Source organism: Lactuca sativa, chromosome 3 (genome assembly GCF_002870075.4).
Source record: "Lactuca sativa cultivar Salinas chromosome 3, Lsat_Salinas_v11, whole genome shotgun sequence".
Taxonomy (NCBI): domain Eukaryota; kingdom Viridiplantae; phylum Streptophyta; class Magnoliopsida; order Asterales; family Asteraceae; genus Lactuca; species Lactuca sativa.
The window spans coordinates 35318583-35331580 of NC_056625.2; the positions used below are offsets into that span (position 1 = coordinate 35318583).

At 37.1% G+C, this 12998-nt stretch overlaps 2 protein-coding genes across 2 annotated transcripts; both read right to left on the minus strand.

Annotated features, from left to right (window-relative positions):
- Positions 1 to 2515: 2515 nt before the first annotated feature.
- LOC111917219 (divinyl chlorophyllide a 8-vinyl-reductase, chloroplastic) lies at positions 2516 to 3986 on the minus strand. The gene has a single exon (XM_023912886.2). It carries the CDS (start codon positions 3969 to 3971, stop codon positions 2634 to 2636), a length of 1338 nt encoding a protein of 445 aa, XP_023768654.1. The 5' UTR covers positions 3972 to 3986; the 3' UTR covers positions 2516 to 2633.
- A 367-nt stretch (positions 3987 to 4353) lies between these two features.
- Positions 4354 to 6709, minus strand: LOC111917218 (E3 ubiquitin-protein ligase MIEL1). The gene is made up of 12 exons (XM_023912885.3): positions 6551 to 6709; positions 6365 to 6452; positions 6099 to 6155; positions 5949 to 5981; positions 5783 to 5860; positions 5652 to 5695; positions 5486 to 5526; positions 5306 to 5388; positions 5125 to 5216; positions 4970 to 5039; positions 4829 to 4870; positions 4354 to 4745 (listed from the first exon to the last, which is right to left on the minus strand). The coding sequence occupies exons 1-12, from the start codon at positions 6583 to 6585 to the stop codon at positions 4617 to 4619; spliced, it is 792 nt and encodes a 263-aa protein (XP_023768653.1). The 5' UTR covers positions 6586 to 6709; the 3' UTR covers positions 4354 to 4616.
- Positions 6710 to 12998: the final 6289 nt, after the last annotated feature.

The window sequence follows — 12998 nt, forward strand, 5'->3', positions numbered from 1 at the left end:
CCTAAAATCAACCTAGTTCAACAAGTCAAAGGTCAATAGCCCAAAATTATCGCAACGAATCTCACATTGTGGCCGTCGATTGGCTACGCCGTAGTAGCATAAGGACGAAACAATCAAGTCCTTTGCCAGTCGCCACGCCGTGACAGCCTAAGGCAACGCCGTGGGGATTGGTCTGAAGAGCTTACCATATTTAATTGTTTTCCAACAACTCCAAGAAAGCTCTGATCCTCCCCACAGTCTTGATGGATAAAGTTTCCAACTTAATCCATTAAGACACCTCTATAAGTCAAGATCTCAAACCCTAAGTCCTTAAAGGCAACTCAAGGCATGCAAACACCCATTAAGCACTTAATTATTAGAGTTATTCCTCCAAAGTTTCCAGAAGGGTTTCTTACACCTAATGGACCATAAAAACCGTAGCTTTATGGACATGCATGTCCCTTCCATTTTAGGTCAAAAACATGGCAAATATGTACTCAAAGCTTGTGTATGGGATCAAAATTCCAAGGATCCTTAGATCTGGAACATATAACACTAAGATGACCACAAGGATCCATAAAATTGCCAACTTTATAGAATCCAACCTTCCAAACTTCCAAACCAAGATGATTATGGGACAAAAGGTCTAGATCTTGAAGCAAGTAACAAAAAGATTGGATCTTGGACACTTATAAGGGTTCATAAAATGCACAAGAGAATGAGGATGAGGCTTGCTTGCTAGATTAACACATTAAAACAAATCTTCTTCTTCTTCAAGCCAATAAAAGTACCAAAATGAACCAAACTCTCAAAAGGAGGCTAGGGTTTTGAGGTAGAGGGTTGGAGGCTGAAGTGGATGCCATAATCCTCTTGAAATGTTGCTTGAATATGGGAGGAAACCCTAAAATTACGGGCTTGGGCCAGAATAGCTATCACGCCGTGACACTCAGCAAAACACACGATCCATATATTTTGTGCCACGTCGTGGCATAGAGCTTCTCCCAAAACTCAATCTTTGGCCCTTGATAAATAGCAAGCTAAACCAATCTGGAACATGGGCGTTACAAAAGAATAAATAATAGAAGAATGTTTCCTTCCACCTCAACTTCCATCTCTTTCCACCCCACCACCATCTTCTTCCACACCAAAAATGATATACATATATCACGAGGCCACAAGAAGTTTGTAGGAAAAAAAAAGGACAAAAAAATAAAGATCATTGGACATGCCCTTTCGTGCTAAGTACCTTGAAACACCACGACCGCGACACCAGAGATGGTAGCCACCTAGCCATAAACCAACCTCACGATTCCATACCTTACGACCTCATTATACAAAATATTATATTTTTTACCGGTTTTAACATGTAATCATAGTGACTTGGTAAAGTCTCCACGTCAGCATCCACATGGCTCTGTAAATTATTTCCGACTTTTTAAAATTTAAAACAAAATGATTTCACATTTTAATTTAATATGTCATTTGAAAAACAATTAATATGGTTTTATTTAAATATATTTAATTTGGGTTCACGAGGGAGCAAAATAAATAGATGTTTGGTGTTTTGTGTGTGCGATCATGAGTGAGCAAAATAGAGAAACCATCTTGACTTCTATGTGTGTATGTGTGTTTGATATGTATTCAGAATAATATGTAAATAACAAGAAATATGATAGATATTGCTAGTTGTATATGTGAAACATATTCTTATGGCTCGTTTGGTAAAACATGTGGAAGATGTGTTGAGTAACTCATTGAATCGTGTTCGAATCTTGAGAGCTTCATTCGGATCTTCAAAAGGACCTGGAGAACTTTGCAACATTTGAATTCCTAACTAGCTGAAGAACATTTTTCAGTAGAGATGTGAACACAAACTATATGAAATGGTCAAAACGTTCCATACATGCAAAACAAAGGAAGGTCAATTTGTTGGCACTCATATTTTGAAGATGAAGAGATACATTGACAAACTTTAGAGACTAGGATCTCCTATGACACAAAATTGATAGTTGTGCTAATATGAATAGTTTGCCTAAGTTATATAACAACTTTATTACGAACTATAATACGATTAATAGGAAAGTGAATCTCAAAGTTACATTCGATGCTTAAAATTGTCGAGAAGAACATTCTTAATCCCTCCTTGGTGCTAATGATTATGGAATGCCAAGTAAAGAAGAAATATCATAGAAAGGGAAGAGGCAAAGGCAAGGGAGTTGCCCAAAAAGTTGTTGCTCCAACAAAAAAAAAACACTCTACAAAGGATGTTGATTGCTATCATTATAGTGAGAAAGAGCATTGGATGATGAAATGTATTTTACATTTTTCAAGAAAAATTATAGATATCAGCTGTTGGCATATGTTGTTATGTGTAGGAAGGAAAAAGAGTAAATGGAATATGATGATGAACTGGAAGCTACCAATTGGATCGCTGAGTTTATCACTTAAATTAGAATTAAATTTCCAGTTTCCAATGTTTGACATATTATCTGTATTATCATTTCTCCAAACAATACTTATCTCAGACATCACTTGATGAAAAAAACAGGGCTAAGATGATTACTATGAATTAACCTCATATATCCACAAATGGCATAAAATTTACAATAACCACATACATACCTTGAACACATTCAATCATAAACTCAAAACTTTCAAAAAATTATTTGCTCTCCAAGTTCTTGTCCAGCCATCCCTTCTTCAAGCACCTTTTTAAAGAAATCTTCCAATGTATCTTCCCCATAACTCGGTGTTTCCTCAGCCTTGTATTCCTTAGTTTCAGGATCATAAACCAACATACTTTCAGCTGCATAATACCTCCCTATCTTCCCAAATTCCGCTACATCTTCCATTGAAGGAAATATCTTCACAAGAAAATCAAGAACCCCAATGGCAAAATCCATAATCTCAATCGGGACTTTAATAAAATTAGGTTTCTTTCCCGCGAGTTTAAACAACATCTCCCCTTGCTCCAATGGCGTCAACGCCTTCCCAGGTCCACCAATTGGCAAAATCTGGTTAGTTTTATCAGTACTTAACACACAATCTGCTATAAACGAAGCCAAATCAGGCTCGCTAATCGGCTTACAAGCACATAATTTCCCATCGCCAAACATCACATATGGCTTCCCGTCTTTCACAAGCTCAACCTGCCCTCCTAAACTCTTGAAGAAAGCTGTTGGCCGAACAATGCTGTAACTAAAATCATCATCGTTTTCAGCCTCTTTGATCAATTCCGATTCGAATTTCAACTTTGCTCGTTGGAATTCGAGAAGGGGTTTTTGTACACAGATTGCAGATAACAGAACAAAATGTTTAGCCCCAAAAGTCCTACCGGCTAAAAGACTGTTCTTGGTGGCTTCGTAATCGATTTTCCATGAATCTTTAACACCTCCAGATCGACTAGCGAGACAAGATACGACAACATCAATCGAAACCCCCAAATTTTGTAGACTTTGTTGTAAACTATCCAATTGGGTAACATCTGAAAAGCAAACATTAGCTCCATTTAACTTGTTCAAGGTCTCCTCTTTGCTATTCTTACCTTTGATTCCACTTTTTTCTCTGCAAACTGCAATCACATTGAACCCTCTATTAACCAGTTCTTTAACCACAAAATTTCCGATATATCCAGTTGAACCCACGACTAACACATTGATGTCTTTGGGGGGTTTGTCTCGAAATGAAGATTTAGGAGGCGATTCAAGAGCTGTGGGAGTTGAAGCAGTTGCAACAATGTGTCTTTTTGTATTGAACACGGAGGTTTTGGATAGACGTGAAGGAAGAAATGAAAATGGTGATGAATTCACTTGAATTTTATTTGGGTAATGAGAAGATAAAAGATTCTTGAAGGTTGAAGATGAAGAACTGAGTGTGATACCGTAGAAGGAGGCACAAGTGGACATGATTAAATTTCGAGGTTGATGAATGCAAGATGCAGGAGTGATGGAAATGAATGGGGATTTTTTGAGGAAACATTTGCTTTTATCCATTTTGGCTTTTCCTATCAAAAACGAATCCAAATGATTGGCTGGCGTTTAGTCTTCTATTTTCCCACGAAAGGCCCGTTTTAATAGCCCACCGAGCCCTCTCTTTTATATAACTCTTCCAAATTATTGTTTCCTCCTTTTAAGAATAAAATAACGTAAAAAATTTAAAATGTTTTATACGGTGTTCATCGACATAGAAAAAACTTATGAACATCATACTTTAAAATTGCTATAACTTGAAAAAATTCTCAAGATACAAGATTGTAAAACCTAAAACATATGTTCTTTAACAAAACATTATAACATCAACCTCACCCAAAATCTATTGCTTAGTTAATCATAATAATTCATACCACAAGTGACAAGTAGTTGTTGGGTTATAAACTGAAACGCAAGTATATATGCATTCATTATATATGAAAAAGAAACCAAACATGTGTACAAATGAATAAAACCAGTTAAATAGTCATTTAACTGGGACTATAAATCAATCAATCCACACACAACACAAGTGAAGTGGTGAAAGAATTACATCAAATTTAACAATTAAAAACACCAATTTATGGTGAATGTCTTCATTAAATTAGTGCAACAAATGAAATGAAGAAGCAGTTTTGATGATTTCCACTTTGCCACAATCATTCATTTTCATTCTTGAGGAAGAACAGGAGGAGAAATGGTGCGAGTATTATAAGAATTGCAGTGCAAACATTTCTGCCCCATTATGTGGAACAAAACTTCCGAAGTATCATTGCAGTCATTACATAAGATCCAAACCTGCAATATTCACATTTCTTCATTCACTTCTACTGTTTCAATCTCTTCAAGATTCAAAATTCAAGAAACTCATAATATAATACCTTCTTTTGTCTGTAATCTTCAGGCATCACTGTAGCTTCAATCTGAGAAACACAAAACAAACCAACTTATATAAACAAAAGACGATCAAGAATTTGTTGTTTAAAATTAAAATTTCACAATCACAGATTCAATAGCTGCACCTCTTCATCTAGTCTCTTCCACATCATAGACATATCCATTACTGATTTTGAGCATATGGGACAAGAGTATCTGTAATAAGAAAAATATTGAAATTTAACTAAAGTTCACAAGATTTGGAAATGAACCAATCCAAGAGAAGTTTAGATTGACTTACTTATTACGCTTAATCATCTCATTACAGCATTCTGAGTGCATTGTGTGCCCACATTTCATCACAGTTGTGTCTTTTAGCGAGTCGAAAAGGTACTGTAAATGGGAGTGTTAAAACTTGAAAGTTTTTTCAGAAAATAATAATGGTGACAAATATATAAAGGGGGAAATGAAAAGGGAAAAACCTCATAACATATAGGACAGTGATGCCGCATAGAGTTTTCAACACATGAATGATTATTGAGTAGACTTAGAGAATAGCAAGATCCTGAGAATCCATATAAACCGGTAAAATAACAACAGTGAATAATGAATTGATTGAATCCTATTACAGAAGTACACAAAGCATTGATGATGATGCATACCACACTTCTTGCAATGAAAGTATTTCTCACGACCACCAACTCTGGACAAAAAAATGGTTTGGAAGGTGAATGAGAAATAAAGAAAAGATAAAATTAATTTGGAAAACATGTTAATAGGATGGATTCAAGAAAGATATGATCTTCTTTCACAAAGCTCACTGCTGACCTGCAGATCCCACATTCGTTGCAGTGAAACTGCCCCTTGTCAGTCTGCAATGAGAATATTATAATCAGAGAAATCGAGACTTATAGTGATTGAATTTGAGAAGGATGTATGAATCGGCTTATAATTTGTACATCATCATCATAGAATTTGCAAATTTCACAAAAGTATTCCCCCATATTGACTCCACAGTTTGTGCAGACTCGAGCAACCTGATAGACAATACAGTAATCATAAATACAGTAAAAAAAGAGAAGAAAACTCAAGCAATCGGTTTCAATTTGGGTCACTGAAATATACCGGCTGCTCAGTGTCACAAACCGAACATATAACCTGCAACAAACATGAATCCCGTCACAATATGAAGGCATACATAAAATTCATAAATATGCAAATTTTCGAGTCTTGATTAAGCACTAATTAAGAGGAAACTTGAGGTCTGAAACGTACATGCTTTACATCATATCGAACAAGGTCATGCCGATCGGATGGGCTGTTCAGCATGTTCTGTATAAGTAAGCGCAACATAATTAGGAATTATCCAAGCAATATACAGCAGATCTAAGAAGCTTAACTGATTTAAGTACAACAGAATTAGGTCAGAAACGATGAACGCAATTAATAACTCGATTAACGACATTACCGGGGATGAACAACAATCGAACTGAACGGAAAGCTGAGAGAGAGAGAGAGAGAGAGAGAGATGGAATTAGTACCGTAGCCTCATTGTGACAATGACGACAACCAAAAATCTCGTTGCAACAGGGAGCACGAATCATACATCGTCTTCGATAGTGCTTGCATCTAACAAAATCAATACATTGAAGAACTTAATCAGTGGAATCAACATCTGAAGTATATTATAAGCAGGAAGAAAGAGCGTCGAGACTCGAGAGTAATACCCATAACCCATCTTCCCATAATCCAGGCGTTCCATTGGGAAGTAGAGATTGGATTTGCGAAGATGGTGATTTATTATCGCATCTTCCAAATCTACACTCTTAATACGCGCAAATTGCAACCAGTCCTTTATATTTCCATTTTTGGAAATATATTATTAAAATTATACTTTAATCAATCATAAAGTTCCAACTATTATCAAGTGGGTTTTTTATGGTAAGTTATCGCTACTTTAATTCTTGACGAATGACGAATTTATAATATATAAATTATATTATAATTTTGAAAATGAAATGTAACTGCAAGGGACATTTCATGTAATTGTAATTTTCCTTTTCAATAATTTTGAAAAAAATCAATAAATCATAATAAAGAATTTTATTATTTCTGTTAATATTATATAAATACAATTATGATACTTCTATAGTTTTCTAGTGGACTACATGAAAGAAACCATAATGTATTTATATTTTTTTGTAATTATATTATCATAAAACAGACTTAATAATAACCAAATACTCCTATATAAGATGATTTTAATAAGACAAAATTTATAAATAAGTACTTGTTTCTAAATAATTGAAGTTCCAAAAAAAAAAATCTGTGCCTTGCCATAATCGGAAAGGTGTGGTTCTTTGAAAAAAGTTGTGGCGTGAAGGAGACTGGATAAGAAGGCGACTGACTCAACATGGGTCCCACTAACCGCGTCACCAAGCCAATAAGATAAAAGCTGAAGTCAATGAACAATAGGTTATTTGGATTTTATTTTTATTTTTATTTTTTCTTTTCATATCCGATGGTTTCTATAATTTTTGTCGTTTGATGCATTTAATTGATGTAAAACGTTTTTTTGTATAATACATGGGTCTTTAATATTGTATGTTAGGTATCAGACAATAATTAATTAGGACTGAACATGGTTGAAGTAGTTTTGCATAAAATTAAAAACAAACCGGAAGCACTAATACTTAACGGTTTTAGACTTTAAATTTAAGTTCAATATTTATTTTAGAAAGCACCTCATGATCATGATTTTCTGCTAACTATCCATATTGATGGCATCAGTCAATATATGTCTCATGTGAAGTACCGAATTATCATTCGTTACCGCCTTATGATTCTTTTATTCCTAATTGACGAGATATGACAAGTTTGTCGCAAGACATGTTTGGACATTTTTGGGGAACATGTGGTTCGTTGTAGAGAGCTTCATGGTTTCAAGTAGCGACATGATGTGGTTAGGGATGTTCTCTCTGATGCTTGTCGACCTGCTGGTATTTCCGTGAAAAAAGAAGCGTCAACTTTTTGACGAACCCGCATGATGGAACATCCACACTTAGGCCGACTGACATTTTGGTCTTTGGATAGGTATGAGGGAAACACACTTGTGTGGATTTTACAGGGGTCTCTCCTCTCGTCGGTTGAGGAGCGGGGTTTTTACAGCAGAACATGCCGCTTTGAAAGCCGTTGTGTGCAAGGTGGCAAAGCACGAGAACGCATGTATAGAAAATCAACATGTGTTTTTACCTTTTGCATTTAATACATTTGGTTTTCTCCCACCAGAGGCGGTGGAGCTCTTCAACAGAGTCTAATGGGTTATGCATTCTAATGTTATATCTCCTAGATCCATAGATGTTGTTTTCAAAAGAATTAGTTTTGCCATCTAGAAAGGGCTAGTCGCGCAACTTGTTGCCCGTTTGCCTTCCGTCGATATGTATTGACCTTTTTTATGCTTATTATGTTAATTTAAGGAATATTGTAACGCCCAAATCCCGATATGTATTTTAAATCAAATTAGTCATTTTTGCAAAGGGACTCGACGAGTTGGAGGCCCCAAACTCGTCGAGTAGGAATGTATTTTTGGACGCAGGACTTGAAGTTTACTCGACGAGTAGTCGAATAGGGCTGCCAAAGTAAAACCCTAATTTCAGGGTTTTGCACCATATTTAAGCACCTTAACCTCCAAAGGGTGGCCTCATTTGTAGCCTCCATCACTCCAAACCCTAGCCACGAAACCCTAATCCACATTTGAGTGTTCTTGAACCATTTTTGTGTGTCCTTGGTGATTTTGAAGTTTGAGAAGGAAGGAGAAGCTTGAGGATTTGAGAGGAAGCCGATAGATCCGGAAGTTAAGCTGCAATTCTGACTTATTTGAGGTATAAAGTTGATACCTTGGCTTTCCTTTACTTATATCTTCATTTAGGGTTGTATTTTGTTACTTTTGGGCCATATTGAAGTCATTTTCGGGATTTGAGTGCATCATGAGGTTTTGACTTCAGATTTAGGCACTCATGAGCTTATGAGGCTTAAAGTTGCCAGCTTTATCAAGCCTTAGCCCTTCCCCATGCCCTAGACCTCTTATATAGCTTAGTTTTGGTGTTTCTAGCTTCATGGCACCATGGATGAACGTAAAGTTAGCAACTTTACGTGGTAACTTAGTCCTAGGGGATCATATCTATGGTTTGGAAGCATTGAACTCGATTGGAAACGATTGAATGAGTTTAGCCTATGGGGGACTCGACGAGTTGTTCATACAACTCGGCGAGTTGGGTTGTGGTCCCCCAACCTACTGTGCAAACTCGTCGAGTCTAGGAGAAGACTCAGCGAGTTGGACATGGTTTTTGGGTTTTGGAAGTTTGAAGAACTCGACGAGTTCAAGGAGGAACTCGGCGAGTTGTGAGTGAAATGTCCCGAATCTGTTATGAAGAGGAACTCGACGAGTTGGATCGAGATTTCTAGGGTTTTATGGATCACAGAATTTGACGAGTTGATGGACCAACTCGGTGAGTTGAGTCAACCAGCATGTTGACTTCGACCTGGATGTTAACTTTGAATTTGATTGTTGACCAGAGTTGATCCTTAAAGGGGTTATGAGTATGTAAGGGTAATTAAAGGAGGTTTTTATGTGTAGGAGTGTGAGAGGAGTTGATCCCAAAGCCGAGGACAATTCAGCTACTACATGACATTTGAGGTGAGTTGCCTTCCAGTAGAAGTGGGTCGAAGGCACCAATGCCGACCCACTAGTAAGAGTTATAGTAGAGATGATTGTCTTTGTGATAATTATTGAGTATGTCGCTATCCGTTATGTTTTATGTGCTAGTATGCTATGATATTATGTAATAGTGGTAGGAAGGGTATGATAGACCCCAATACTGGTGATAGGGCCGAAGGGGTATGCTAACACCCGGATAAGCTAGGCAGTATATAACTTATGTGTTTATGAGCTTAAATGTTATTTGGTAGACGTAGGGGGTGAAATAGTCCCCGATACCGGTCGAAAGGATCGAAGGGGTAGGCCAACACGCCAACACCCTGATATGCTAGGCGAGGTACCGGTCGAAAGGACCGAAGGGGTACGCCAGCACCGTGATATGCCAGGCAGTTACCGGTTGAAAGAGACCGAAGGGTAGTCTAGTACCCGGATGTGTTAGACAGTATGATTATTGTATGGTATGAGGTATAATGGGGGAACTCACTAAGCTTTGTGCTTACAGTTTCGGTTTTTGTTTCAGGTTCTTCTTCTTCGAAGGGAAAGGAGTCGGCACGATAGCAGCGCATCGCACACATGGACTTCCGCACTATGTCGTTCTTTGGATTTTTACTCTGACATTATTTTCATATGATATGATTTTGAGATGGTTGACTTATGGTTTTCATGATATGAGATAACTTCATGATGTTTTCAATAATTCGTTTTATGAATTATTAAATTAAAAATAAAATTTTTGGTCTTGAAATTTGGGATGTTACAAATATGATCAACAACAAAAGTATTAATGTAACATATACACTTGCATATTATGATTTAATGCATATGTACAAAAAAATTTAGAACATAGAAGCATGATTTTTCGGCTAAATTAATTCATATTTTTTGTGTTACATGTTACAACATATCACATTGAAATCGTCTACTAAAACCCGGTACATGTAAATCATTTATCGGTTGATCCCACATTTAAAGCCCGTTTCTAGTACTATAAAAGGAAAGTTTTTGTATTCTACGTGAATATATTGAGGTGAGAAATTGGTAGTTTGACCAACAAGATAACACAAACGAACAAAGTAAAAAACAAGCAGATTTTTGGACATCATTTCCAGAACAATAACAGGTACAGTAAAGGTAATGTACAATTGTTATTGTGGTACTATCTATGAATATAATGGTAAGGTATAAGGTTATGTAACATATCTATGGATATTTTGAATTGATGGCAAACCGTAGGTAGGATGAGGACCAATGTCTTCATTCAAACTATATATAATCAGTAGACGAATACCCACACGTTGCGTAGAATTATAAATATATAATTGATATCTTTAAAAATATATGTTTTTAAAAGATAACAATGACGTTGTTAACTTTCATATAATAATTTTTATATTAATTTGATATAAATCATTACTTATTTTGGAATATACAATAATGTAGACATCTTTTAAAACTATAAAATTCCAGCCATTTTGTAACATCCCAAAAATACAGTCCAAAAATTTCATTTTTAATTTTTGAATAAAACCATAGTAACCCAAATCATCTCATAAAAACATAAGTGATAGTATCTAAAAACATCATATCAAAACACTGTATCAAAATCACATGTCCAAACATCAAAGTAAATCGTCCCAAACTAAGCGTTGTGGTGTGTGCAATGCAGTCATCCCGAGCTCTTCCCCTTACTAGCGGAAGTACCTGAAACCAAAACTGAAAATTGTAAGCACGAAGCTTAGTGAGTCTCCCCAAACTACCACATACCATACACATAATCATGTTACGAGGAGATACGGGACCCGTCCACACTCAAGGAGATACGATCCCCGCCCACATTCCGCTAACTAGGAGATACGGGCCCCGCCCACACTCCGCTGACTACGAGATACAGGCCCCACCCATACACGGCTAACTAGGAGATATGGGCCCTGCCCACACTCTGCTAACTACGAGATACGGGCCTCGCCCACACTCAACTAACTATGATATACGGGCTCCGCCCACACTCAGCTACTAAGCATGCATACAAGTATCACACAGACAACAAGTATAATCAAATCTATCAATCAGTCATATATCGATACTCAAATAATGCTATGAGATATTGGCCTTGCCCACACTCGACTATCTATGAGATACGAGCCTCGCCCACACTCAGCTACTAATCAAAACATATACGGGCCGACCTTGGTGCCTTCGACCTATTCAAACCATGATGAAACTCACCTCGCAAAGCTGACTGTGAAATTTCACGGTAAGGAATCTCTAACGGCTGCTCCAACGACTCTCCGACTATCATTATCATAATAACACTTAGTCAAAACCCAATAATCCTTCTTAGGGTAAAATGACCATTTTACCCCTGGTCAAAGTTGACATTCTGGTCAAAGTCAAAGTCAACACTCTGAGTTGACTCAACTCGTTGAATCATCCCCCTGACTGAGTTTCCTAGCTACTTGTAGTCGTGATAAAGCGAGTCAACTCGTCGAGTCCCTCCTCAGACTCGTCAAGTTCTACCCTATTCAGAATCGGAACAAATCAACTCAGCTCGTCGAGTTCCTCAGTCTTTTGGGCCATCTTAGTGGATTAAGCCCCTACTCTTCAGAATTTCAGATCTAAGCTTCATACTTCTCATATACACTTAAAATGTCATTTTAAGGGTAAAGTTTCCAACTTTACCCATTAATACCTTTACTTAATGGGTTTAGCTCTAACCTTAACTCGTTAGGAACTAGATCTTGATCCTAAAGCCATCAATACTCTAAACCAAGACATATAAACTGAGATATGGACCCTAGACACTACATGAACACGTAAAGTTTCCACCTTTCCCTCCATTGCATGGAATTTTGGAGCTTAAAAGGCCAAAATGACATCTTATGGCTTGCATGAGGGCTTCAATGGCCATAAACTTTGCACCTTTATGCCATGAAAGCCCTCCATGGTTCCAGATCTGATGATATACTCACTTGGGACGTCCATATCCCAAAGATCATGCTTCTTGGACCAAAACCCAATAAAATGATAATAAAGAGATCTAAGAAGTTACTAAGCAAGTTTGAGACTTGCTTACCAGAAAATGAAGAGAAAGAAATGAAGTCTTTGGATCTACTAGCTTCTTCTTGAATCCCCAAGCTTATCCTTCCTTCACAAGCTTCAACACACACAAAGTTTCACTAAAAAATGGCTCACAAGCTCACAAATGCATTAGGGTTTCTGAATCTAGGGTTTGGGACTTGAAGGCTGGAAATGAGGCTAGCATGTGAGGATTAAGATGCTTAAATAGGGTGCAAAACCCCGAAATTAGGGTTTCATTCTAGCAGCCCTACTCGTCGAGTTGAGGGCTCTCAACTCGTCGACTAGGTTACTTAAAAACCCGCGTCTCTTCTGATCTCTACTCGACGCGTTTGGGGCTACCAACTCGTCAAGTTGCTCTACAAAGATGAATAAATTTTAAT